The following is a 26606-nucleotide window of genomic DNA, read 5'->3' as shown; positions in this document are numbered from 1 at the left end:
ATGACAACATGAGTACTCCCGTATGTGTGAAATGCAATTTTTATTCCTCTTGGAATGACAAGTTGTGTTTTCTTGAGGTGATGCCAGTACACAGTCAATCGCCTCCGCGTCAGCAATACTAAACAAAGCAAATATTCTTTGGACAAGCTGTCAAGGAAAACAATTGTGCAGCGTTTGACCTTCTTTTCATGGAAGTTCGAGTGTGATGGACACGCTTGAAACTTTCGCAGAAGCCAAAATATTTCTGCCCAAAAATGTAGGCATGGATACAAAAAAGGTTAAGTGCTGTATGTAGCCGAACACCTTTTGGAAATGTGATCGTTGCTTTGCTTTCAAGTTATTTTCCGTGCGTGACTTTTTGTGAGGAAAAACGACAAAATTCTGTCGAGAAGGTGCACTGTACTGTCTAGCCACCCATTTCCAAAAAATGCAATGGTGAAGGTTCAGTGATGCCCTTGCATGTAGGCAAGGAGAGCCATCTATTTTGCATGGATGTCTGCTTACGGCAAAACAAAATACTTCAGCTTGAACAGAATACTTTTCCTTAAAAATGACTCTCGATTCCCAGTAACTTCCCACATGGAATTTTTATAATTTTTTTTAATTTGCGCAAATCCACCGTAAATGTCGCACCCCTTCGGCTCGGTCCCAAGAACTGGAACTCAGTTGACGGCCACTAGTGGAATACGTTATTTAAAGTTGTTCTTCCTTGATCAGGTACTCTGGCAGAGTGTGAAAAGCGGCGGCAGACACACTGACGGGAACGGTCAAGGAGGTGCCGCTGGCCTCCGTGGCCGTGGGCGGCGGGTCGCCGGGGGGCGGCGGGGGCGAGGGCAGCGGGTCGGTGTGGATGATGTTCAGGTCGGACCGCGAGGCGTCCGCGTGCGTCCGTAAGTGCTTGCGGAGGTAGGCGGGGAACAGGAAGGCTTTTCCGCACTGGGAGCAGCTGTGAGGTTTACTGCTGGAGTGGATCTTCTGGTGCTTGCGCAGGCCGGCTCGGTTGAGAAAACCTTTGCCGCAGCTGGCGCACACGTGAGGCCTGGGCTTGGCATGCTGCTTCTCGTGCTCCTGCAGCTCCGCCGCCTCGGAGAACTCCGCCCGGCAGGCCGAGCAGGTGTGCGAGCCCGCCGTCTTGCCTCGCTGGACGTGGAGGTTCTCGTGCACCTGGACTTCACCCCAGGTGCCGAAGGTGGCGTCGCAGTGAGCGCAGGAGAACTGCGGCAGAGTGGCGCGGTGGCCGGCCAAGCCGGCCGCCTCGTCCTGGTCCTCCGGTCGCGTCGGCGGGCGCGCCTGCGCCTGCTCGGCTAAGTGAGTCCTCTCATGTTTGCGCAGGCTGGAGGACACGACGAATGATTTCAAGCACTCGCCGCATTTGAACGGCCGCTCTCCCGAGTGCACGCGCCGGTGCTTGTTGAGGCTGGAGCGCTCGGCGAAGGACTTGTCGCACTCGCTGCACGAGAAGGGCCGCAGACCCGTGTGCACCAGCAAATGCCGACGCAGGTCCCAGGATGCCACGAAGGCCTTGTCGCAGCTCTGACATTTGTAAGGTCGCTCCCCGGAGTGGACCCGCTCGTGCACGGCCAGGTCGGCCGGCTGTCGGAATCTTTTGGAGCATTTGTCGCACGGGTAGGGCTTGAATCCCAGGTGGGCTCGCTGGTGCCGGCGGAAACTGGACGGGTCGGAGAACATCTTGCCGCACTGTGGGCACAGGAAGGGCTTCTCGCCGGAGTGCGTGCGCAGATGAGACTGGTAGGAGGACAGCTGCGTGAAGCCTTTTCCGCACTGCTCGCACTGATAGGGCTTCTTCTGGGAGTGGATGCGTAGGTGGCATACCAACGAGGACGAGCGGGAAAAGGCCTTGCCGCAGTCGGAGCACAGGAAGGGCTTCTCGCCGGTATGGGAGCGCTCGTGGTTCTTCAGGTCCTTCAGCTCCGTGTAGGTTTTGCCGCACTCGTTGCAGGCGTACGGCCGGTGGCCCTGGTGGTTGCGTCGGTGCTTCCGGAACACGGAGGGGTCGGCGAAACTCTTGCCGCACTCGCCGCAAAAGTACGGCTTCTCGCCGGTGTGAGAGCGCATGTGCACCTTGAGTTTGGACAAGGTGGGGTAGCTTTTGGAGCACTGGCGGCAGGAGTAGGGCCGCTCGCCGTTGTGCTGCGTCATGTGGATCCGCAGGCAGATGGCCTGCATGAAGGCCTTGCCGCACTCGGTGCACACAAACGGTTTCTCGCCCGTGTGCGAGCGACTGTGGTTGCGCAGCTCGGTGGGCGTCTTGTACGCCTTGTGGCAGTCGGGACACTGAAAAGGCCGCTGGGCCAAGTGCGTGCTCTCGTGCTTGGAGAGATGGGCCTTGCTGGAGAAGATCTTTTGGCACTGCGGACATGCGTGGGGATGTTGCGGAGGCTCTTTGCCGTGCGCCGAGAGCTTGTGGTCGCGCAGCGCCGGCACGCTCCGGAAGGACTCGCCGCAGGACGAGCACTTGAAGGACAGTTTGGATTTCGGGGGACGGCCCCTGCCTCGTTTTTTCACGGGCACGTCACTCTCCGCCGCCTCCCCTTGTTGGCGATCCTCATCTTGCGCTAGAGGGGTGCGTTGCTCTGTAGGAGGCGTGTTGCCAGCCTGCGGGGAAGCCATCTTTCTGTTTGAAGATCGATTCCACCAGGGTTTCCTAACCTTGACGGAGCCGAGGCACATCATATTAGAACAAGATCAGTAAAAGTATACCCCTGTCCGATGAAATAAAGACGATCACATCAAAAAAATGGGGAAAATGTGGAATTCCAAAGCAAGAGCAAATGTTTTCTTTTGATTCAACACACAGATATTTAGTCTGTGGACAACAGAAATCTGAGAATATTTACTGTTGAGAAGTTGAAACGCTTTTTATACTGTAGTACAGCTATTACTACAAGCAACAGGTAAATGTTCCTTCTGCCACCTAGTGAAAGAGCATTTAATTGTTCTGCCTGTCACTATACATCGCTGGTTTAGAAAGCTGAACAGCATCATCTTATTTGTCGTATGTACATGATCGTTTTTTGACCAATTAATTGAAACCTGATCATTTCCCACAGCACACGGAGAATTGATGGTAAAAGAATCACTGGCTCAGGACAATTTATTTGTATTTAACTTTTTTAGTGCAATGCATTGTAATTCAAGCATAATAATTATGGTACAGTAGCTTCCAGAAACATTTCAAATACACGTCTCCTTTTTTTGAGGCCTACAATACCACAATGGCGGTATGTTGATGTGTCGGTCATGATGGGGGTACTGGAACTCAAATATTTTATTTTATTTTTTGAGGTGAACATTTGTAGAAGCACTGATCTCAAGCATTCGTGTTCTGCCTGTCAATATATGTCGCTGGCACAGATAAAGACACATAAGCACAATTGGGAATCACTGAATTATGCAGCACAATCAGAAGCAGAATCCGAATCTGAATCAGTCACTGCCTCATGATGAGCAGAATTCACGGGATGATTTATTTGACAGCAAGCAGGCTAAAGTGTACGTTCAGGACAACAAAAGCCGGGGACTGTGTTGCACCACCTACTCCGTATTCCTCACGTGGAACTACGAGCTGTGCATGAACAAATATTACAAAATGGATGGCATTAGGACCTTAGGGACAATAAGCTAACCGCCTCGGTGACAGAGGAAGTCGGCGATGTCAAGACACAAATGCTAATATTCATTTATTTGACCAACACGACCACACGCGGTTTTAAGATTCAGTGGTGAGGGGTGAACGTATTAACCGTGTCATCATTCTTGGCATTGCGTGCGCGTCGCGCCCTCGTTAGCTCGCTTGCTATTTTAATTCAACTCAAAATGGCTGGCTTTAGGACCGCCTGCGTCTATTTTGCTCGACGGCGGCATCAGCTTTTCTCTGTTTATTTTTATTTTTAAAATTGTATTTAACGAACGAGTGACAGCCTCACCTGGAGCAGGGCATTAATAGTGGGTTGATAGTGCTTGGAAGAAAGAAAGAAAAAAATGACTCCGCACGCGACTGCATTTGTTGTCGGACTCGGTATTACGTTTTGACTGGCTGACTTGACGAGTGGAACGGCGCTAGGACCATGCTGACGACATAATACAAGAGTGAAGCAAGTTGTGTTTACAATACGCAGTCTCATCATTTTTGTGTAATTATTTTAAAATACACGAATGTACGACTAAATATACTCTGTGTGGCATTTTAAATGTCTGGAAATTTTGATTTCTGTACACCAGTGCTTCCAGGTCCTAAAAAGTACAACTACTAGCATTGTAACATTCTGCACAGTTTGAACAATACCACTGAAAAATATTATAATGATTTCTTTAAAAAGTATTAGCACATAAATTATAGATATACAATAAGGTTTTGCTAACAATCGTGTTAATGATGATTATGATTCTGAAAGTGGTCCCTAAAGTGATTTCCCCGTGGGGAAATATTTAGCGGACGCACATTTCCTGTTCCCTAGCAACAAGAGCAGTGTGGAACTGGGGATGGAAGAAGAATGAGACAATTGAAAGAAGAGATTCCCTGCAGACAGCTCTCCATCGCAAAATAAGATATTTAATTAGCTAATGAGGAGCCGCACGTCCCCTGTAATTTGCGTCGAGTCGACATTGTAGGTATTTGGTTTCCCACACTTGCTGACGTTGCGCTTCCTGCCTCTTTTGCTGCAATGTTTGTTTTGCTAGCTAAGAGACTGCTAGCATATCGCGCCGCTAACGTTGCGAATAATTCGCGCAACAAATTCACCTGCGCTTGTTTCCACACCCATCGGCAATTGTACAGTTACTTGGAAACGTTTTCTGCGTTTCTTTAGTGGTGGTGTTGAAAAAGAAAGGGGGGAAAAAGGCGTTGGATCTAATTAGCCTCCTAGTGCAAAGTGTCACTGCATGCATTCCCTAAACACCATTTAGTTTTGTTGTTGATGTTTTCAAAGTAAATAAACAGTAAACTGTGCAGTTAGCGAAAAAGTCCACCGAAACCCCTTTATATAGATTAGGGAGTTGGGAATGAGTAGATTTGCTATAAAGTCGACGATATAGTTCCTTAATTAGTCAAATGGAAAAAAGTGTAGAAAATACTACAACAGCTTTTAAGATGATTCACTGCTGTGGCATGATGTAAACGTGCCGCCTCACTGCCACCCGGTATCGAATCGAACAAATAAATACACTGGAAGGATAACTTGTTCCAATGCTAAAAATGTTGAGGGGAGAATCCATGATTAGGATTTATTTGGGATATCGGAATGGAATTCGATAATATTTCGTACCTCGGTGCTTTTGTGTGATGTTTTGTTAATTTGGTTTGCAATACACTGTGACTATGTTTTTTGTTTTTGTCATGGCTGGTGAGTATCTTAGTGGTGATGTAATGAATTGAAATTTATATTAAGGGGTCATACATGCATGTTTTGTTTCCTCCCCTCCCTCATAGGCTGGATTCGTCCTCTGCTCTATGGCCTCTTTGGACACCCTTCGGACCTAAACAACCGTTCTCCGTTGTGTATTAGCAAGAAAGGCATCTAATGTATTACCCTCCTGCAAACACTTTATATCCAGCGGGTGTATTTCGGTCCTCATCGTCATGGCGACGCATGATTTGGCACGGACCGCAGGTTTCCCGTGCAAACAGTGCGGGCTGATGTGTCCTGACATGGCCGCGCTCGTCGAGCACACGGACTGTCACCTGACGCAAGAGGAGGAGCGCAAATACAAATGTGACGAATGCGGACGTGGCTACAGGCATGCCGGCAGCCTCGCCAATCACAAAAAGGCTCACGACGTGGGATCATTTGAGTGCCACGTGTGCGGCAAAGAGAACTCCAACGCTTTGGCTTTGAAAAGTCACATGCGGAGTCACACGGCGCGCAAAAAGTACACGTGCTCGCAATGCGGCAAGGCTTTCCGCCTGGCAACGCAACTCGCGACGCATGAGCGGGTTCACCGTACCTCGCAAGCAAAGAAGCCGGAAGTGGAGTTGGAAGCCCCGCATGAAATCGCCGAGAATCATTGGAACGACCGGTCGCCTGTGGGGATTCAAACTGAAAACGGACCCGCGGACGACCAAATGGAGGGTTATCATCCGGCGTGTGACGTGCCAGATGACTGCCGACCGTTCAAATGCGACCTGTGTGACAAGACGTACATTCACCTCCGAAGCTTGAACAACCACAAGAAGACCCATCAGGTGGGAATGTTTGAGTGCACCGTGTGTTTCAAACTCTTCAACAACATGGCGGGGCTCTACAGCCACCAGAGGACCCACAAGGTCAGAAGCGGCGGCGGAGGTAGTGGCTCAGCATTTGGCTTCTACTCCAACTCCACACTGGAGCGGTTTTCCCCTCGGAGCCCAGACGGCCCTGTCAACTTCTGCCATTTGTGTCAGGTTGTGTTCCCAAGTGATGAGGACTTCCAGGAGCACATCCACATGCATAACTCTTCGTCGGCGTCCTTTGGCCTGCAGGACACCATAGCGGAGAGCCACGGTATGACGTACAACAGCGTTACCTCGCCTAAAAGTGACTTTTATGCGGCTCACGTCAACCCGATTCCTTCTTTGGCGTCGGTCAATCATCGGCAAGGTTTTGATCAGACACAGGGAACCGCGAGCGCCAATGGTCACATGTATTCCAACTGCTCGGTGAACCAAACGCCATCTTCGAGCTGCTCTCAGGGACAACCCCCACTCATGGATCCCAGAATTCTCAGTCAGGCTCTGAACGCATCCGAAATGGACGACGCTCCCGTCGCCGATTCCGACGAGCGTCCCTTCAGGTGTCAGATTTGTGGCAAGAGCTACCGCCACTCCGGGAGCCTCATCAACCATAAACGCTCGCATCAGGTGGGGATTTACCAGTGCTCCATCTGCAGGAAGAAGTATCCTCACCTGGCTGCGCTCAAGAGTCACCTCCGCCTACACAAAGGTCACAAATCCTCGTTCAACCCCGACGAAGATGGGGACTGGCTCACCTCGGAGCGGTTTTGTGCAGTCAACCAGCAGGGGTTCTTCTCCTCGCGACGGGATGAGGAGGCGGACGGCGGTGCTCATCTCACGCTCGGCATGGATCAGGAGAACGGCGCCGTGTACCGCGATCATCCGGACTTCGCTCCCGACACCAGCGCGCCGCTACCTCACGCCGAGCACTTGATGCAGAGGCACATGTGCGCCGACTGCGGGGACACTTTTGCAGACATTGCCGGTATCATGGCGCACACGTGCCATCTGCTCGGACAGCAGCACACGGCTGGGGGCCGCGACGCCAACGGGAGTTTTGCCGGCACCGTCCCGCAGTTTGATGAACCGGAAGATGTGGATCAGCAGAATTTCTTTGAGCGCAGCTTCCAAGAAGATGTGAGCAGCGAGCAGTTGAACGGCGACCCCGAAGAAGATGACGGCGATCTTTTTCAGTGTTCCGTTTGTGGGAACAGCTACAGCAGCATGCAAGCCCTCAGGAGCCATCTCCGAGGACACGCGCAGTCCCACTGCGCGGCTGCCAGCTCGGGACCCTCGTCCATGTCTTCTCAGGAGGAGGCCGGGGACGATGAGCCGGCCGAAATGATGATCTGCAGTACCTGCGGGGAAAGCTTTGTCAGCAGGCAGGACTTGGTCACCCATCAGCTCGCGCATGTCAAGCGTCAAGAAGAAGACGGCGTCTGCGACGGCGAGGGGCCAGGAGGCGAGAGGGAGACGCAAAGTATCATTTGCGGGCGCTGCGGAACCTTCTGCGCCGGCTACCGTCATCTGGAGAGCCACGGCTGCATCGCAGAGAAGACGGAAGAAGCAGCAGCAGCAACAGCAGACGGCGAGGAAGTGGAAGTGGAAGTCAAAGCAAACGACTTGCAGCACAAAGGCCAGAGTGACGTCAGGGACCACTTGGAGGACCGTCGGCACAGGTGTGACCAGTGCGGCCGCTCGTACAGACACTCCGGTTCCCTCCTCAACCACAAGAAGTCTCACAAAACAGGAGTGTTCAAGTGCGGCGTGTGCCAGAAACGATTTTACAACTTGTTGGCTCTTAAAAACCACCAGAGGTCCCACTTTGACGTGAAAAGGTAATGTACTCGCACACTCCCAAGTGTGTTTGACGTTTCGGAGAAAGTTGAGGCGATGTCGTTATTGTACAGCGCTTTCGCGAGCTATATGAGCGTTAAAAGGCGTGAGAGTTCATTGAATAAAATGAAGCGGCCGCCGGGGAGGCTTTTCCGTTGGGGCGAATTAGGGAAGTGGCAGCGAAACGGGCCCAAATTCAAATGTGAGGGTGCAGGCTGAGAGACTGGTTTCACACTCGGTGCAGTAACTCAATAAGTCTTCAATTGAGATGTATTTTTGCAGAGCTAGTTGCTTTCAATTTTTGACATTCCCGAGTACCGGATCCCGAGGAGAGAGCACGCTCGACGAGCCGTTGACCATATTCCTCATCTCTCCCTTCCAGGCATTCTTGCCCCGAGTGCGGGAAAGCCTTCAAAATCCAGAAGCAGCTTTTGATCCACCTCAGGAGGCACAAGGAGAACAGAGCCAAGATCCAAGAGCTGAACAACCAGATCCAAGCCCTCATGCAGATGAACAAGTCTGAAGCTGAGGACGCCGGAGGAGCCGCGATCAAATCGGAACGCGCGGGTGACGGCCGACCCTTTGCCTGCGAGCAGTGCGGGCGTACGTATCGCCACGCCGGCAGTCTGGTGAACCACAAAAAGTCCCACAAAACCGGCCAGTATTACTGTTCTCTTTGCAGCAAAGCTTACGCCAATCAGCTGGCCTTGAAGAATCACCTACGCACACATTTTGCCAGTCGGAAGCATTCTTGCCAAAAGTGCGGAAAAGGCTTCAGGGGGAAACGCCAGCTGTCGGCTCACGTTTGCGCAGACTCCCGGAAGGGCGGCGGGAGGAGCAAACGGTGTAAACGGACGTTTCCTTCTGGTGAGCAACCGGCGGCCCGCGCCTGCGCCGGCTCCACGGGAAGCGCCTGCGCCGGCACCAAAGAGGAGCGGATGTTCTCCTGCAACGTTTGCCAGCGCAGCTATCGGCACGCCGGCAGCCTCCTCAACCACAAGAACACGCACAAGACGGGGCACTTCTCCTGCACCTTCTGCGCCAAGGCCTTCACCAACCCCATGGCGCTGCGCAACCACACGCGCATCCACACGCAGAAGAAGAAATACGTGTGCCTCACGTGCGGGAAGGCCTTCCGCCTCGCCAGCATCTTGCGCAACCATCAGAAGGTCCACAGCCGCGCGGGCGGACACTTCAGCTGTTCGGCGTGCGAGAAGAGCTTCCAAGGGAGGTCCGGACTCAAGAGGCACCGCTGCCGCCGAGGTCGGGGAGAGGACGGGATTCCGCCGGGAGAAAGCCCCGACAAGTGCTTCACGTGAGTTGTTACGTTTTTGACCGCCAACTCGTCCCGTGTTACTCTGTTTTGTTGACAACTTACCCATGAGCAGATGCTAACGCAAAGAGCTACCAGTTTGATACACGCTGCTGAAAAACGGCTCGTTGACGTCGACGGCCGTCCGCGTGATGACGGATCAGGTTAATTATTTCTCAAAAACATTGTCAACAAGGATTATTCGAAAGGGTAGGAAAAAATCAGCTTGCAACACCGTCGGCTACTTTTGGAGCTGCTATAGTGGCCATGCCTCAGATATGTGTTTGTAAAATTTTCGCTACCCGGGTACTTCCAGGTGGCAAAAAATTGTGTGCTGACCAATGACAAAAACTTCTTAACCTTCAGATATAACACCCCCCCCCCCCCTCCTCAAGGGTTTACTCAAGTGTTCACTTTACTTGAAAATAAAAAAACTCAAACCAGGACAGTTGTCAAATAGTTGTCCAGAGGAGCCTTTGGAGCTTTTGCCACCTGGAAGTTCGTGCGGCATCGTGATGAAAAGGTCTGTGGAAAAAAAGCCGGCCGCTTGCGGGAAGGAAGCTGGGGGAAGATGTGAGCGTGACACCGACCTGTTGCCGCAGGTGCGACCTGTGCGGGCGCTCGTACCGCCACGCCGGCTCCCTCCTCAACCACAAGAAGACTCACTCGGAAAACCTCCACCACTGCGGCCTTTGTCTGCAGACCTTCCCGGACCCCCTGACGCTCCAGATCCACTCCCAGATGAGGCGCCACTGCTGCCCGGAATGCGGCAAGACCTTCTGTCTCATCGCGCACCTGCAGAGCCACATGGAGGTGCACTCCAAGGATCGCCGTCAGGACCCCTACCGAGGCGGCTCGGATGAGCCCGAGGCCAGCGACCTTAGCTGGACCGAACCTTTGTCCCAGCGTCCCGAGAGCGCGGGCGAGCAGGCGGAGAAGAGCCACGTGTGCGAGCACTGCGGCCGCACCTACCGCCACGCCGGCTCCCTCCTAAACCACAAGAACAGCCACAAGACGGGCTCCTTCTCCTGCGGCGCTTGCCACAAGGAGTTCTCCAACCTGATGGCCCTCAAGAACCACCGCCGCATCCACACGGAGCCCAAGCGCTACCAGTGCTTGGAGTGCGGCAAGGCCTTCCGCGTCTCCACGCAGCTCATATGTCACCGCAGGATCCACAGCAAGGAGAAGCCCTTCGCCTGCCCGGTGTGCGGCAGGAGCTTCTCCAGCAAGTCCAACCTGAGGCACCACGACAAGTTGCACCGGGACCAGCGCGCTCGCGACGACTCCCGCTCTTTTGGCTTGGACGCTCACCACTTCATGGATTTGGACATGGGCTCTTTCCTCTGAAGTCTCCTCCGCCTTCCTTCCAACTTTGCCACGGCTTCCGAATGTTGTCCTCAAGTCACGCGCGGCATCTCTTCGCATCCCTTGCGGACAACCGAGCAAAGTGAGTTGAGAAGCCCGCTTTCCCTGCAACTGTTCAGTGCCTGTGCCAGGAAACGGCAACTATCTACTCTTCTGCTCCCAAAAAGTTGGGGATGCTGGGCTCTGAACCTTTACAGGTGGTCCGAATTTTGACCTTTGGAGGCTTGCATTTTGGTGACCGACTTGGATCTTCCCTGGTACGCCGAATAGAAATGTTTGTTGTGAAACGGCGCCGCATTTCTGAGGTCTCCGCAGGGTTCACGCGCCCGTTGTGAATTTGGCCATGAGAACAAATCGTTGGATGCACGATTTCAAAAAGTTTGGAGGTCAAATGCGTTTCTCCTTGTAAAGGTTACAGACAGAAAACAACAACAACGAGAAAAAAAAACCCCGTCAAAATACCTCATCGAGTTTGCGTGAAGCTCGCTCAAAGTGATGGACTTGAATCTCGTAAATAGCTCTTCTACTTCCTAATAAAATAATTTGAATTCAAGTGACATTGGATGCTAAAAGCGACAGATTTTGACTAGGGAGATTTTTTATTGTGTGTGTTGAATGTTGTTAAAAATGTTTAGTTTTAACCGTGAAGGAGCTTTTTGCGGCAGGAAATCATCACGATTCCACGCTGATTTGCCGACCCATCTTTAACTTGACGTAAAAAACTCAACCACCGTTAGATGGTCGCCATCGCAAAATGGCTTTGCTGACTTTTTGTAAACTTTCAATTTGTTTCCCAAAAATCTCATCTGTGATTGTGTGTCGATGCATTTTCGACTCTCATCGATCTTCACTTTTGTCTGCTTGGACCGACCGTCCTCTGAGGTTCTTCTGTCTTGAAAGCGCTTCTCTTCTCTAGCATTCTTTTGTCTGACAGGCTTCTGTCCTGACGCACTCGTGTTTTGAGTCTCTTCTTTTTGGGACTCTTCTCGCTCGATTGATGACTCGTCTTGACTCAACTCAACTGTATTTCTGGAGCACTTTCAAACAGCCGTCGCTGCATACAAAGTGCTGTACGTGGAGCAATTTAACATGTAATACAAATCAGACTCCCTGTTCTTTCGTGAATCTCTCTTACTCATCCGTCTTGAATATATATTTTTTTTCTGAGTAGCTTTACTTTCATTGTTGATCTTGAATCGTGTCTCGAGCCTTCTCCATGAGGACCCTTTGGTGTCGCGATTGTTCAACTCTGACTTTGTTCCATGTTGATTCTTGTCCGTCGTGACTCTGTCTTGTGTCGGACAGCACAACGATCTCAAATCTGTCCTCCTCTTTTGTCTGGAGTCTCTTCTATCGTTTGCATCTTAACTTCACTTTCACTATCGGGGGCGGGCAAATGTGTTGTAAATAATCAAAGTATTAGTTGAACACGCAACGCAGCCCGCCTCAAGCGCAGTTTCTCTCATCCTTTGACTCGTCCTTGTCTTCTCGTGTCTTTGTCTCTCGTGCCTGGTCCGCACATTTCCGACGGGATTTTCTTTGCCTTATTTCCAGAGGTTGGGCACCACACGAGTTTGAAATACCTCGTCCGAGTCGGCCGACTGCCCGCCTCGTGGCGTTAACGCAACAAGCGCGGTCCTCGATTTAGGGGCGAAACGTTTGCGGCCTTGATTGTATTTGCACGCGCGGGCCGGCAACAAAATGCTTCCTGGTGCGGCCCGCGCGGCCGTTTTGTTTCTACTTCAAGCATTCACTTTCCGTGGTGAACTAGCAAGAAAGTGTTGGGGTCGCACTGGAAAGGGGGTGTGGGGGGGGGGGGTTCGTGCATTCACTTGTTCAGTTTTTTTTTCCCACTAGTTCATCATCATCACTTGAATGTAAGTATGAAATTTATTCTGTCTCCAGTGCGATCCCACACACAGCACATGCCACGTTTCTAGCATTTATTTCCCCGTTGGTAGTATTCCTGACCTGGAACCTCGATTTGTCGCGGTAGCCGACATGCAAGGCAGCAACTAATATTTAGTTATGGGTTGTTTGATGTTTTCGCCTTCTCGTCTCTTGTGGTGCTTCCTCATCTTCCTCCTCGCTCAACGTTGTAACTCGTAGAATAATCAACTGACCACTGGATCTTTGTACAGCTTTCTTCTGTAGGAGAACTGGAAGTGCTAGATTAGTTATTGTGTAATACAATACCCGAGGGAGGGGCGGTAAAGTGCTCAGTATTTAAGTCCTATTTATATAGAACTATTTTGTCACGGAAGTGTCGATTTCCACTTCGTTGTTTAGAAGCTCATTTAGGATGGAAGCAAAGTCGTGATTAAAAGACTGGCCAAACGACCGTGTGGCTCTCGTTTTCGATTCCAAGTCACGGCAAGCATCACTCTTCCAAGTTCAACGTTTTATTGTGAAAATACATTTTGGTTCTCAAAAGCTATTCAGACGACTGCAATCGGGTCAAAAGAAGCCAGTGCATGTATACAACATTGATCTCGATTCGTGGGGTGGGGGGGGGGGGGGGCATTGAACTCATTAGGAGGATGTTAGTTCAAATCACAGCTGGCCTGGTAGAACTTTTGACAAATCCAAAAATCTTAAGAAAATGTGCTTGTAATTTACCAAAAAAATAAAAAAAAGCATTACGTTGAATGCTAACCATACACTCCCTAAAATATATTCGTGTGTAATCTCTGTCGGGGACAAAAAAGTGATCTTGAAAAGCAACGAGGAAAACATCTCGCATATGAACATTGGGTGTGTCGACTTTTTTCTAGCTTCAGTCCCGCAATCGGAATTTTGCGCACCTTGTAGTGACAGAGGAAAAAAGATTTGAAGGCTTTCAACTAAGGACTATCTGGGCCGCACTGCAAACAAGACAGAAAAATGGCACTTTTTAAACGAATAACCTGTACATGAAAAAAAGCCGACTAGAACAGCTGAGTGGGAGCCTTTTTTCATACTCTGTTGACAAACCGTTCCCGCTTTCCAGTCAGTGTGGCCCAAATAGATCTTTAGAAGGAAGGAAAACAAACAAACAAAAAGTCGTTAGTATTTCCACATAAGTGTCGTTGGTGATAGCTTGCCTCCGCCGATAGAATCACGATTTGATTTGATTGGAGTTGACACAGATGGAAAAACTAGTGTAAAAGTAGTGTGTGTGGTTCGGTCGGCGTCGGCGGGCGCCGCAGTAACAGTGCACGATTGTCTCGAGAGAGGACGCTTCACCTAAACGTTAGCTACATTCAAACAGACCCCGACAGTGTGAAGCCCGACCTTTGACCTCTTCAAACTTACATTCATTCTGTTACGTAACATAACAGCCCACTTGTGAGGGTCCAAGTGTTCATTCTACCTGGGGGTGGGGGAGCATGGTTCAAAGGCGCCCGAGCGTGATGTCGCCGTTTCTGCAGTTAAATAAGGGTCCTTTAAAAAAAAGTATTCGTTGTCATGGGAAAGCCTGTGGTCGCTCAGTCAGTCAGAGCACACAGTAGGCGGTCCGGAAGGTCCTTAGGTCAGGTCAGGCCTCGTGGGGGCGGAAGGGGGAAGGGGCGGTCACTGCTTGCTTCTGTCGGTTACATGGTTTTGTTTCCAGAGGAAGACGAGGCTGCCGATGACAAATGGCGACCGTTCAGTTAGCGCTCACGTGCGTGCATGCGTCAAAGTGGGCAACATTTTTTACTTTTTATTTTTTTCACTCACTGAAATGTTTAAGCTTGATAAAGTGGCCCTGCGGTTTCTTCAATCGGTTCTGTAGAAAACAAACAAACAAAAAAAAAAAAGGAGTCGGGTCAAGGTTCACTCCAGCGAAAGGATGCATGCTCATATTGACGAGCGTTTGCGAACAAGTCATGCTTAGCCTTCGGTGTCACTCAAATCACGTTCGTTCGACCCACGTGCCGTCGCAACGTCGCCGCCTTAGATAGGCGCACAAAGATGCATTGTACACCCTTAAAACTGCTGGGCTCAAAATAACCCAGTCTGAGCTCAGAGTAATCCTAATCCTGTCAGATTTGGGAGACACCAAAAAAGAAAAAGAAACATTGTACCTCGTAGAGGCAGTTTGTGCGACTTGCGCCGATGCACCATGACCCCGATGATGAGCGCGGCGCCCACCAGGACCACGGCCAGCACCGAGAAGCTACTGATGGCTGCCAGCTTCCAAACGTCCGACGTCTCCTCCACCAGTTTGCCTGCGGCCGAAAAACCACTGCAACTTCAAAGCTGGAAATCAACGGTAATTAACCAGAAATTCACAAAATCCAAGATCAACTCTCATTGTACGATTTATATTTTAGAATAATCCTGACTTGGTGGTTCACAGGCTAGCGCAATGCAAACTAAATTCAGTTCAATTGCAGTTCATTCTTTAAGAACAGTTTGTTTATTTAGTAGCCGAGATGGCTCGAGCCATCCTAAAAGTCGACATTTTATTTGTCCCACGCAGTGCCGTAAAAGTGAGAGGTGGCCCCAAAGGAAGATCGTGAAGTGATGCCTCACATGTGTTGCACGACGGCGTCTTGGGGTACTGCTTGCAGGATGCGCACGGCACACACGCGTCCAGGTCGGAATTCCAGAATTCCGAGAGGCCGCACTTAGCTGCGCACAGGAAAGCGTCACATCAACTTCCCGGTTTGGAACAATTTCCCACAACACAAAAACATGGCGCAGCAATGAGGTGAGCTAGTCAAAACGTTGCATTTGGTGCTATCGCATGTCTACTTTTCTACCTTCACCATTGGGGGGAATTGGAGGAGTTTCAACGCCTTAAAATAATGTCGGCGTATGTAAAATATTGTCCAAACACTGTTAGAAAGCCGTCTTGTCAGCCGACAAAGCAGGATTGAAGAGAATAGGACATCCCGCCATTTCAAGCATTAGTTGAGGCTGAGCCCCTTTTTCACTCTTCTTTCCAATTTCCACTGCGTTCAACAAAATGGAGTTATAATCGGACGCAAAAAGCCACAGCGTACTTGTAAAGTGGTCGAAAAACTGCCCCCACAAAGGCTTGTCGTTTTTCACAAACCCGTAAACAGAGCCACTTGGTAAGTCAAGGCACCGGTGGGGTGGACGAGCTCTGTTTTGTTTGGTGGAATGCCACTCATGTCATTTTCTTGGCCAAGTAGTCTGCCCGAGGCTTCGGCGCCTCGACTCGCACGCAGTTGAAGCGGGCCCCTCCGTCGTCAAAAGAGTTGCCGAGAACCCCGCGAGCGACTCTTGTGTGCGAGGAAGCCTTTGCAGCGGCGCCGCTGACGCACGAGATGCCGAGCGAGCGGGTAACTTTGCGAGCGTGCGCGTGTTTGTACAAAGTGCTTCCTTGGGATTGTTTGTGTGTCTTCCACAGAACGTCACCCAGATGAAAACAAGATGCCGCTTGAGGGAATAGCTTCCTTCCCGCCTGCCCGCCCGCCCACTGTGGACACAATGGAAGGCTTCATTTGTTTGCCTGACAGCCAGACAGATGAGTGGTTCAATGTGTGCCCCACCGCCCTCCTTTCTCAGCCCTCACCCCAACTTTGTTACTTTCAACTCAACTTGTTTGCATTACGCCGCTGCACGTAATATCGTCCATCCATTCTCACCACTGTTTATCCTGAACAGGGTCGCCGGAGGGGGGGCGGTTGTTGGAGCCGAACTCGACTGACTTGGGACTGAAGGCGGACTACGCCCTGAACTGGTCGCGGGTACCGGTACATATTGACACGAACAACCATTCGCCCCCGACGTCCACAACGTCACCGAGTGGAAACCGACCGGCCCCACGCGGCCCGCACGCAAGTCAGGCGAGTGTTACAAGTTCACATTTACACAGTACATAAGTTGTCCTCCTCGTCTGTCGATGTCAGTTCCAATTTTTGGACAATTAAAGTGGCTATAGCGGCCCATCAAGATCACCAAGTCGCTCTCCAGTCGAAAGGGTTCCGAAGGATATTTCAAACCCAATCGATTCCAAATTTTGCCAATTTGATTTTTCAAAACTGTTCTAATTTGAAAGCTGGCAAGGTGTTTTGTGTTAAACGAGTTAGAAACCAGACGTTATTTTGTTTTTTGTGGGAATGGGAGAAAGTTAAAAAGTCTTGTTTTTTTGAACAGTAGACACACAAGAAAGCCGTCTTCCATGGTGCACAACCTTGGAAAATAGTGCCAGCTACAGGCGAGAAAGGCCAATTGCTGTCTTTTCACCCGCCCCCCCTGCAAAAAAACAAAAATAAATGCTACAGTCGTAGTGCAGCAGAATGAGCTTGGAATGCGTAGTCGTCAACCAAAAGTGGCACCAGCAGAGGAAGAACTCTGGGAATGCCCAAGGTCACCGGGAAGCAGCGTCGGCGTTGACCGTCAGCTGACCCCGTGTCCGACAAACCACATCCGCACCGCAATGTGTCGCAAGGCAGCTGACGTCCTCGCTCGCCTGCCGTCACGTGCGCGTGCGCTCTCGCTCGCTCGGGGAGTTTTCTCACCGCTCCGCTCATGTGCAATCTGGCGCCGGCTTTCGCATTCCTGACGTTGGGGAGTCTCGTCGTTTTGGGTGTGGGGATGTTGCATTTTGTCCTAAAGCGGACGGGGGCGGGCGGAGCAACAGCTGATATCCAGATGTGCGAGATGGCCTCTCGCCGCTGCGAGACTCGGCTTCGCGTTTGCAGTGGCGGCGGACGCGCGCGCACGCGCGCTCAACAGCGGCGCTTGAAAGCATCAGGAAATGATCTGAAGGCGAGCGCTGTTTTCGTATGAACTCAGCCTGCTGTCCTCCGTCGGGATTCCACAACAACGCTTAACAAAACAACTGCGCCGAACTCTTTGGATGAAGTCGGTTTACAGCACATGGCTGAAGGACCGATGATATGTAGAATATTTTTGACACTCGGAAGTTGGATTAATTTCGCGTGGTATCCTGATACGGACACGGGTTATCATACTCTGGGATTCCAAAAATCTTTTCGTGTTACTTTTACATAACAGAGTATTTTATCAGGGACAGGACAGAAAAACAAAAGTCACGATAAGTGTGATGTAATAAACCACAGTCTTTCTTCTTCTGTACACTAATACTGAAACAAGTGCATTTGAAAATCAACACCCAAAACTCAATATGTTATTAAACGAAAACAACGGTCAAATGAAGATTTTTCCTGTTAACTTGCAAAAAAAAGATTCACGCTTTTTAATGCCGCAGGTGCCAGCTGAAGTTTTCTCTCAAACAAAACAGAAAACAACAACAACATGCCCCTGCTAGCTTAATGTGAACGTATAGGCGTATATTATTTATCCTCTGGAAAGACAACCACTATTATTCCACTTGTTAGAGTCACTGACACTGACGGCGATTCTTCGTTTGTCTCGATAGGACTGTATTATTCTGCCACACGGTGGCCAAGTCGGACACACCAGACGGAGGGGCACAATGAAACGAATTGACGCATCAGATCATGTTTCACAAACTGCTCAATTCTTTCCTGTCGATTGATTTGCATTACTGCACAATACGAAACAGTGCCATTTTCTTTATAGAAGATAAAACGTTGCGGTTATTGGATGCCTTGTGCCTTATCCCGTCTTTGACTGTTTCCCGATCACTCCCCACACCCCCTCGCATGAATCCCCAAAGGCCAACAGGTGCATGTTTCTGTGGGAAACTGCGAAAATGTGCACTTGTCAACTGGTTACATGCTAGTTTATATTGTAATGAACACTCCAGATCATTCCGTTCATGGCATTCAGTTATGTTGGTATATCTTGGAAACAAATCATGATTGAGGTGATTAGTTTCTTCACTTCAGCACGCGGATCGTTGGCTGAATATACGACAGACAAACGATAGAGTGAGTAATGAAAGCGCTGGTTTCAGACGGGGGCAGCAGGCAACATCTGGCCCCAAATTATCTTTAATTAATTCTTGCATTCACTGAGTTTGGCTTGTCAGATTAAAAAGAAAATAGACAGACGCAGTGAGGAAAGTCCTCATTTCAGACAATCCCTGAAGGCCACCTGACATCTACCCTATTATTGTGGCCTTCAGTGTCAGTCTGAAATCAGACAGCCATCCATCGATGTACATAAAGTGCGCTGCCTTCAGGGTGAGCTCGAAATCAGAGCGAGAGCATCCCTCTCCTGAGACAGATCGTCAGGCACCTCAGCAACGTGAGGAAAGGACTGAATTCTGACTGTCATCGAAGGCAACACTAGACATAATGACGAATTACAGTAACTTGAAATGTGGTGTTGCCTTCAGTGGCGGTCTGAAATCAGACTCGTGTCTAGTTTGAGAGACAGACATGTTTGACCTGTTATAGAATAATATGCACTCGTTTCTGTTGTCACCATCGTTTGACGACTTTTTGAACCTTGCTTTCGTTCCCAAAACGAGGTGTGTTACTTCGGTCTGAAACTTGCGGGTCGATGAATGCAGCGCCTGAAATCAGGCCGTCGGAATGCGGAACCGGTCAACTACGTAAGCCGGTAACGGAACCGCTTTGCGCACACTTGACGGACACACGCACACACACACACACACACACACACACAAAAAAAGTCACAATGAAGCAAACCCCAACTTACTTTTCTGTGCGCACGTGCCAGGGAGAGCGCTCAGCAACGCCACGAAAAATCCACAAATGGTGCATAAAAGGTGGGAGTCCATCGTTCGACGGTGTGCGTCTGCGCGCTTGACACGCACACCTACCACAATAATAATAATAATAATTTAAAAACAACTGGGAAAAAAGTTCACGCGAAGAGCGACGAGCTCGCAGTGGTCGTCAGCATGGAAAAACGAACATCACGGAGTGACTCACCGGGACCACTGGGCTCCGTGTTTTTAACACGCTGCACACTGGAGCACACACCCACGCTCGCTTGCTCACTAACACTCTCTCTCTCTCTCCCTCTCTCTCTCTCACTCACGCACTCACACACACACACACACACACACACACAAGCGAGCGCGCACACACCATGAGTCATTTCCTATCCAGTCCACACTGCTCCACTGCACTCAGGAAACTCCACCAGTGGACTTTTTTCTCGTCTTTTCCCACACACTGTCCATGCACACAAACAGTTAGTGGACACGCGCGCGCGCAAAATGTTTCAACTCGTAACTTTTTTGGATTCGCTCAGATATTTTACACATGGTGGGAGAGAGAGAGAGAGAGAAAGAAAGACGACTTGTCGTCTGGATTCAATCGTGTTCTCATTGTTATTACCACGCCTGACGACGTCATCCCGCTGTCTGCCAACACGCGCGCGCGCATGCACACGAAGCCTGATGACATCCAATGGAGCAACGCGCTTTGTTTTGGGGAAAACTTCAATAATAAGCTTATGGAGCATCCTGGAATAACAGGACACACCACAGGGGTGACGGCGTGTACGAGGGGTTAGCGCGTCCACCTCACCCTTGTGAAGTTCGGGGTTTGAAACGGAGCTCTTCCTCCCACTTTCCCCAAAACAGCCAAGTTAGGTCAATCGGTGTGGGTGGACCTTTTTAAGTTTCTGATCATCTCCAAAAAGAAGGCACAGTATTTGATGTTGCGCTTTCCTCAAAATAAACAATTTCCCCTTGCCACAAGACAACAATTTGGGTTTTTATTTTTGCTGACTCATGTGACGGCGAAGAGCGGCCCCGAAAACAAGGTTCTGAGCAAACCGTGACTTTTTCGTATGGACCGCCTTTGCTGTCAGAAAAAAAAAAATCATAAATTGACTTCAAAGAAAAGGAAGACCTCAATCATGTGACCTTCTCACTTTGGAAGATGTGAGTGTCCCTGACGCAGAGCGGTGGGGTTATTAGCGTCTGGGGGTAGGGTGGGGCCTCCCGCAGCCGTGCAAATTTGCAATAACAATGCAGTCAAGCCATAGCTGCTCTGCGCCAAACATCTGGAGGTACGCGACACCACCCGACTGATTCGTGCCTGTTTCAAAGTCAGCAGTCAGGTCCAAGCATCGACCTTCATGCGAAGCTTTCTTCGCACAAACCACTGTCTTTGCTCAGGCTTTGATGACAAAAAATGACCCCAGAAGCCTTTTTTTTTTTTTTTTTTTTATAAAAAGACCATTTAGAGAAAAAAAATGGCAAAAAACACCCGTACTATACTGTACATGTACATCTTTTTAAAAAACACCTTACTATATATACATAGTCGGGTTTTTTCGGCCAAAAACACCTTACTATATACATAGTCGTTTTTTCGGTTAAAAACGCCTTACTATACATAGTCGTTTTTTTCGGCTAAAAACGCTTTACTATATACATAGTCGTTGTTTTTTCGGTTAAAAACGCCTTACAATACATAGTCGTTTTTTTCGGCTAAAAATTGAATGCCCTTCCGGGTTGGCGACGTAACCCAAATCATGTTACTTATGCTGGAGCGAGTATTGAAATAATAATTATGGTGGATAATTATAATAAGGGCGCATCGGAGACATGAAACAATGAAATAAAAACAGTTAATACGACGGTCACTGCACGTCCTGGTGCCACGTGACCATTGAGGCGATGTCACTTCATTCATTGTGCGCCGTTTGGAACCTCGCGACGTAAGTCGAGACCCTCGTAAAAACGACGACAGTCCAGTACTGTGCAGTATTTCAGCCAACTGAGGGGGAAAAACTGACCACTTTGGTAGAGTTGAGTGTGATGGACTGTAAATGCCTCGTATGACCCTGATCGCTCGACCTTGTAAAGCTCCGCTGATAACTTCGGATTTGCACAAGTGCAGGGTTGCAAATGACGTTTTAATGTTTGTTTTTGGTTCATGTTTTGACTTGCCACTATCGCTTTTATTTTGAAGGGTGGAGGAAAATAATTGTCGCACAATTCCGATGGACAGAGAAGAAAGGTGCTCGAGGGTAAAAACTGGCAAAACTGAAGGCGGTAGGTACCGTAAAACTGTGAATGATTCCTTTGCGCCTGGTTGAGCTGGGAACGACGTTCGCGTGTAATGTTTGGTTGTGTCATGAATTTCGCTTTATTTCACTTTGTTTTGTGATTTGTTGCTTTGTAAAGCTGTTTGGCTTTTATCCACCAGAGGGTGCTAATGCACCTTGATAAATCCGTAGCAATGCAAGAGCACAAGGTTCAGTATTGTTTGCGATCATTCTGTATTTTCTGAATGGTTCATGTTATTTCATGGGATACACAAAGGCAAAGAGCAAGGTTGAAAGGATGCCCGAAACATACCGCCGGAGCTAGTAATCGTATTTCATGTTTAGTTTGTCTTGTAGCTCTTACGGCGTGTTCACACAGGCCGCTTAATCAAGTGTTGCAGACCATCAGTGAGAGAGAGCCCCCCCCCGATTCAACCGGAGATGCGACAGGCGCACGTGGGTTTTTATTTTTTAGATGACCCGCGGCAGCATTTGGATGATGAGGTGGGGAGACTGGGAAGAAGCGCAACAGCAGATGCTCGATCTGAGGTCCAGCGGTACCTGGCAGAGGGGAATACTATTGGAGGAACCAACACACTACTTTTCCAAACCTCTCCCAGCTCTCAAAGGAGTTCCTCTGGACGGCGGCATCATCAGTACCACGTGAGCGTGTGTTCTCCACAGTAGGGGAAATAGCATACAAGGAAAGCAACAGACTCAAATTCCAAACACTGGAGCAACGTATTTTTCTGAATAAAGATTTTTGAAGACAAAGTCATTGATGTCAATTCTATGGGATACACTGTCATCAAATCAGTCAGTTCAGTCTGTCACGTGGCTTGTCTGCAGGGACGTTGAAAGTCCAGCAGGAGTCAGGATCCACACGGTGCATCATTGGGTCAACACGCTTCATGCCGCCCCATGGACCCATCACGAGAAAAAGGCACGTTGTTTGCGTTTTCCATGATCTTGGGGGCAGGCGTGCGGCGCAGCGGGTGGACGAGGACGAGCGGAGGCTGTCGAAGGTGAGAAACAAGTGGTATTTTACGCCATGTTAATCACTTTGGGGCCGAAAGTCGAGCAATTTCCGGGGTAAGCCAAAGCAGTCACCCTGGCGGGTCAACGGGTGACGCTCGTGTGCAAAACACCGTGGAACAAGCAGCGGTAGAAGAAGGTTGGCTCGGATTGGCCGGCGTGACGTCAGGCTAGCAAATGAATTGGAGTCAGGTGTGCGGGAGGAAATTAAATGAGCGCGGTGCACAGCTCCGGCAAGATGGCGGCCGACCACGCGGGCTTTCATTCGGCGAGTGAGCACACGGGCAAATGTTTGTCGCTTGTCGTCCTTCCTCACAATGTCCTTTTGCTTGTTGCCCGATTTGCAGCGTTGGAGCGCAGGACGCCACGACTCATTCGCCTTTTCCTTGATTTAGTGCATTGTGCTCTTCGTTTCTCTTGCCACGTTTTCAACTTTTTGGGGGTTTGTTTTAAAGCTGGCCAGCTCTTTTACTCTTTTCGTTTGTTTGTTTGTTTTAAATTGTTGCAAATTACAAAACCGACGTCTTTGTGCTTGGGAATTGAACAATGAAAGGTTTTGTTTGACCAAATGTTTGAACATGGCGTTTTCTCTCGGGTGGTACGCATTTATTTCTCCGATGCATACGTCTGGTTTGATGAAGTTTACTGTCTTGGTCAAAAATGTTTGGCCCCCCTCAGCCAATGTGAGGAAGCTCAATTGCATGTCTAACCCCCCACCCTCCCTTTGCAGGTTATTCGCCAATGTCCTTCGCTGTTCTATAAACGTGAATATTATTGTGGAAGCCTGAATCGTTTCACGAATGCACATTTTCAGCCCTTTCTGCTCCAAACGCAGCCCAAAGTACATCTTTATTCGTCCACTTGCGGGCTGCGAGAGCCAACAAGATCCATGAGGCGAGAGTAAGTCGCGAAACCTGTTTTTCGTTTTTCTTGCAGTGTGAAGTCGCTATTTGGGACAGGAATGCGCCAGCGAATTAGAGCAGCATGAAGACGAGAACCGGACGGAAGCACTCTGCGTGCTTCGGAGGGTGGAAGAGTGTGCGGAGGTGACAAAACGCATGGCAATTGAATAACGAGGGGCACCTGCAAAAATGTTTGACTTTTTGGGTTGCAGGGCTCACATGGAGCTGAATGGGATGAGAACAAGGAGCAGTTCCACAAACTAAGCGAAGCGAGCGGCGCACCGATGATCATCCGTCCACGGGCTCCCTGGAAATGCTGAACAGGAGGGGCCAGAGTTGCAAATTACTTTGCTTTGTGCCTCGTGGTCGGTGTGGGTTGTCAATATCTGATGGGAGCGGCGGGCGGCGCGTTTGGAGCCGGCGGTGGGACCCGTGTCTTTGTGGGGACTCGAGTGCTCTTTGGCAAGGCGTGTTGGAGATGGTCAGCTAGTTGTTTGGCTTGTCTGGATCCAGAGCAACTTTGTGGCGGTTGTCAGTTGGGAAGCTGCTTTGTGGGGCGACAGTGTAGGCAGGGCTGCAGGAAGGACTCTGTCATACCGTCAAGGAAAAACATTCTGTCTGTGTTTCAGGGTCGCGCAGGCACCGGACCGCATGAGGGGGGTCGCAAGAGGATCTCGGCCCAGGGTAAGGAGTACGTCGCAAATGAGGTGACGGGCACGCCGCTAACATGAGTTTTCTTTTTCCAGTTGCGCGCGGTGGACAAAGTGCCAAACTGTCAAGTATGCGAAGCCGACAAACGTCATTTGCTGAATTGAGTTTTTTTTTTTTTTTTTTTTATATATACAGTATAAAGCGAAACAGCGGAGCCATCCAACTCGCCGCCTTCCTGTCCAGTTGAATCCCGGGTAATCAAAACCAAAACACTCACGCGGCGAAGAGATCAACAGGCGGCGCCGGTCTGACGATGGTCATCTTTGCAGGGCTCGGACATGGATGTGGTGAGGGGGGGGGCGACCGGCGGTGTCGCGATTGAGGCCAGTGCAACTTGAGTCTGCATTAAAAAAATAAATAAAATAGATGATAAGTCATGTTCAGAGGACTCTCTTTTCCCAGACGCGGAGGCCGAGGCGCCGGGAGAGCAAAGTGGCAAACCCGCAAGGGAGAGTAAGTACGTCTTGGCCGCTCGCTGGCTGTGCTCTCTGACTAACGCCGACTGCGTGATGGGGCTTTTGGACCCAGGCCGTCATTTTCAGCTCCTCATCCATGTGCCAAGCCTTGCCGACCTCGATTCTCCAGCACGCCTCGGCAGATGACGACCGGCCCGCAAATACCTTTGGGGTGGATTTTTGGAAGTCCGCTTGTTGGAGGCGACGGGAAAGAAGAGCGGCGGCCGGAGCCTTCTCGAGGCAACGATGCTTCCATTGTGTACTGTGAAGTATTTTCAGATGTTTATTTTTGAGGGGGCCGCGGGGGAAGCCGTGAGCCGTTTCTCTTGGTGTTTTTGTCCTTGAATAAAAATGTGAAGTGACTTCAAGTGGTCGACCTTACGCGTTGGGGAGGAAGTACATGTACACATGCGGGTTTTTGTTTTGTCTTTTGGCAGTGCGAAATGGCAATGAAGCAGAGCAGGATGGTCAGACCCGGACTAAAGCCGTCTGTGGGCGAATCGGAAGAGCGTGCAGAGGTAACGAAACGCACGGCCATTTCATCGTCAAGGGGCACCTGCAGAAAAGTTGTTTATTTTTGGGATTGCAGGCCTCCGATGGAGCCGACTGGGGGTGAGAAGAAGGAGCAGTTCCGCAAGCGGCGCACCGATGAGGATCATCCGTCCGCGGGCTGCCAGAGAATGCTGAACGGGAGAGGCCAGGGCATTGAGCTTTGCGGCGTGCCTCGGTTGAGCGTCGTCACTGCAGGTTGTTCTGATGGTAACGGTGGCAGTGGCGGGCGACGCGTTTGGAGCCGGCGGTGGAACCCGTGTCTTTGTGGGGACTCGAGTGCTCTTTGGCAAGGCGTGTTGGAGATGGTCAGCTAGTTGTTTGGCTTGTCTGGATCCGGAGCAACTTTGTGGCGGTTGTCAGTTGGGATGCTGTTTTGTGGGCGACAGTGTAGGCAGGCTTGTTTTGCTGGATGAAAGAAGGGTCGAAATGCCATGAAACACACGGCCAAGAAAGTGTGGCGTCAGGCTGACAATGTTTCTTTCTTTCAGGGCTCCGACATGAATGTGATCTGGAAGAAGGGCCACTTGCTCTCGTCGAAGGGGCTCCAAGGTGAACGCGGCTCCTGAGGCGACTTGCGTCTGCACGAAAAATGACACGGCGTGTGACCATTTATTCCCCCCCCCCCCTTCCCAAACGAGAGACGCGGAGGCCAAGGCGCCGGGAGAGCGAAATGCTAAACCTACAAGGGAGAGTATGTCGACGACGTACCGCTCGGGTGTTTCTCGCCGCCGCTCTCACCAACTCACTGGGTGTGCACTCACTAACGCGAATGCATGATGGGGACGTTGTCAGCCCCTCAACGACCAATTCAATAAAATATGTTTCAGTATCTTTGGTATTGTTGTCAATGACATGCACAAAACTATCAACAAGTTGCGCAAATCTCAGTCGGTCGTCGGCGCAGCACTCGAACAGCAGTTGCAGCTTCCGTTCGGGCCGACGGCGGCGGCGGCAGGCTTGTTGGAGGCGACGGCGAGGAGGACGGCAGCCGGGCCCTTCTCAAGGCAGCAACGCGTCGGTTCGACATGGGATTTTTTTGGAGGGGGCAACCTGTCGGCTATTTCCGTTTGTCTTTGTTCTTGAACCAAAGTGAGAAGGGTGGTCAAATTGTCTACTTTAAGCATTGAGGAGGGTGTACGCATAACGTGTTTTGTTGTCGGGGGGTTGTAAAATAATGACAATGTAGAATGAATTTGAGAAAATGCCATGACTCGAATAAACGTATTGGGGGGGGGGGGGCTGGTGACGTTTCTGCCTGGGGCAGTTGGGCTCTTGTGCATTTCATTTTATTTGCTGTGAATACAGTACTGTCCTTCCCCCGTTGTCGGTCACGCTTCACGGTTTTAGTC

The 26606-nt window shown here is 50.2% G+C and overlaps 4 protein-coding genes across 11 annotated transcripts; 2 read left to right on the top strand and 2 right to left on the bottom strand.

Moving 5' to 3' along the window:
- Positions 1–21: 21 nt before the first annotated feature.
- On the bottom strand, positions 22–2670 carry znf668 (zinc finger protein 668). The gene has a single exon (XM_086138166.1). It carries the CDS (start codon positions 2629–2631, stop codon positions 694–696), a length of 1938 nt encoding a protein of 645 aa, XP_085994292.1. The 5' UTR covers positions 2632–2670; the 3' UTR covers positions 22–693.
- Positions 2662–14945, top strand: znf646 (zinc finger protein 646). 5 transcript variants are annotated; one of them, XR_015103969.1, is made up of 5 exons: positions 4399–4628; positions 5450–8067; positions 8448–9380; positions 9980–10824; positions 14796–14945. XR_015103969.1 is itself a non-coding variant. In XM_086138160.1 (4 exons), the coding sequence occupies exons 2-4, from the start codon at positions 5600–5602 to the stop codon at positions 10722–10724; spliced, it is 4146 nt and encodes a 1381-aa protein (XP_085994286.1). In that variant the 5' UTR covers positions 2662–4154; positions 5450–5599; the 3' UTR covers positions 10725–13083. The 5 variants fall into 5 exon arrangements, 4 of the variants coding, with proteins under 4 accessions (XP_085994286.1, XP_085994288.1, XP_085994287.1 ...); XM_086138160.1 differs by lacking the exons at positions 4399–4628; positions 14796–14945 and adding an exon at positions 2662–4154 and having other exon boundaries at positions 9980–13083; XM_086138162.1 differs by lacking the exon at positions 14796–14945 and having other exon boundaries at positions 4396–4628; positions 10080–10238.
- On the bottom strand, positions 13129–19602 carry LOC147190216 (tumor necrosis factor receptor superfamily member 12A). Of its 2 annotated transcripts, XM_086138170.1 has the most exons (6): positions 19529–19602; positions 19293–19412; positions 15240–15338; positions 14789–14932; positions 14442–14490; positions 13129–14346 (listed from the first exon to the last, which is right to left on the bottom strand). In XM_086138170.1, exons 2-5 carry the CDS (start codon positions 19372–19374, stop codon positions 14450–14452), a joined length of 366 nt encoding a protein of 121 aa, XP_085994296.1. In that variant the 5' UTR covers positions 19375–19412; positions 19529–19602; the 3' UTR covers positions 13129–14346; positions 14442–14449. The 2 variants fall into 2 exon arrangements, with proteins under 2 accessions (XP_085994296.1, XP_085994295.1); XM_086138169.1 differs by lacking the exons at positions 19293–19412; positions 19529–19602 and adding an exon at positions 17198–18373.
- LOC147190215 (uncharacterized) lies at positions 15256–26086 on the top strand. 3 transcript variants are annotated; one of them, XM_086138172.1, is made up of 13 exons: positions 15256–16214; positions 16341–16522; positions 21527–21609; positions 22078–22265; positions 22452–22627; positions 23574–23683; positions 23752–24223; positions 24386–24444; positions 24520–24537; positions 24653–24703; positions 24779–24964; positions 25143–25223; positions 25295–26086. In XM_086138172.1, the coding sequence occupies exons 9-13, from the start codon at positions 24529–24531 to the stop codon at positions 25319–25321; spliced, it is 354 nt and encodes a 117-aa protein (XP_085994298.1). In that variant the 5' UTR covers positions 15256–16214; positions 16341–16522; positions 21527–21609; positions 22078–22265; positions 22452–22627; positions 23574–23683; positions 23752–24223; positions 24386–24444; positions 24520–24528; the 3' UTR covers positions 25322–26086. The 3 variants fall into 3 exon arrangements, 2 of the variants coding, with proteins under 2 accessions (XP_085994298.1, XP_085994297.1); XM_086138171.1 differs by having other exon boundaries at positions 24386–24537; XR_015103970.1 differs by lacking the exons at positions 15256–16214; positions 16341–16522 and adding an exon at positions 21258–21272 and having other exon boundaries at positions 24386–24537.
- The last annotated feature ends 520 nt before the right edge of the window (positions 26087–26606 follow it).

The sequence above is a fragment of the Hippocampus guttulatus genome, chromosome 19 (assembly GCF_054856545.1).
Source record: "Hippocampus guttulatus isolate MCC_2025c chromosome 19, RoL_Hgut_1.0, whole genome shotgun sequence".
Classification (NCBI taxonomy): domain Eukaryota; kingdom Metazoa; phylum Chordata; class Actinopteri; order Syngnathiformes; family Syngnathidae; genus Hippocampus; species Hippocampus guttulatus.
The sequence above is the reverse complement of the archived record's forward strand: the minus strand, read 5'-3'. Positions and strand labels throughout refer to the sequence as shown.

Coding starts and splice junctions, on each gene's coding strand:
- LOC147190216 (XM_086138169.1), bottom strand. CDS start 17,282: ATGCAACATCCCCACACCCAAAACGACGAGACTCCCCAACGTCAGGAA. Junction 15,339..17,197: donor GATTGCACATGAGCGGAGCG/GTGAGAAAACTC, acceptor TCCTGTGCGCAG/CTAAGTGCGGCCTCTCGGAA. Junction 14,491..14,788: donor GCACAAACTGCCTCTACGAG/GTACAATGTTTC, acceptor TGTTTTCTACAG/AACCGATTGAAGAAACCGCA.
- znf668 (XM_086138166.1), bottom strand. CDS start 2,631: ATGGCTTCCCCGCAGGCTGGCAACACGCCTCCTACAGAGCAACGCACC.
- znf646 (XM_086138160.1), top strand. CDS start 5,600: ATGGCGACGCATGATTTGGCACGGACCGCAGGTTTCCCGTGCAAACAG. Junction 8,068..8,447: donor TCCCACTTTGACGTGAAAAG/GTAATGTACTCG, acceptor TCTCCCTTCCAG/GCATTCTTGCCCCGAGTGCG. Junction 9,381..9,979: donor AGCCCCGACAAGTGCTTCAC/GTGAGTTGTTAC, acceptor CTGTTGCCGCAG/GTGCGACCTGTGCGGGCGCT.
- LOC147190215 (XM_086138172.1), top strand. Junction 24,704..24,778: donor TGGCAAACCCGCAAGGGAGA/GTAAGTACGTCT, acceptor TTTTGGACCCAG/GCCGTCATTTTCAGCTCCTC. Junction 24,965..25,142: donor GGCAACGATGCTTCCATTGT/GTACTGTGAAGT, acceptor GTCTTTTGGCAG/TGCGAAATGGCAATGAAGCA.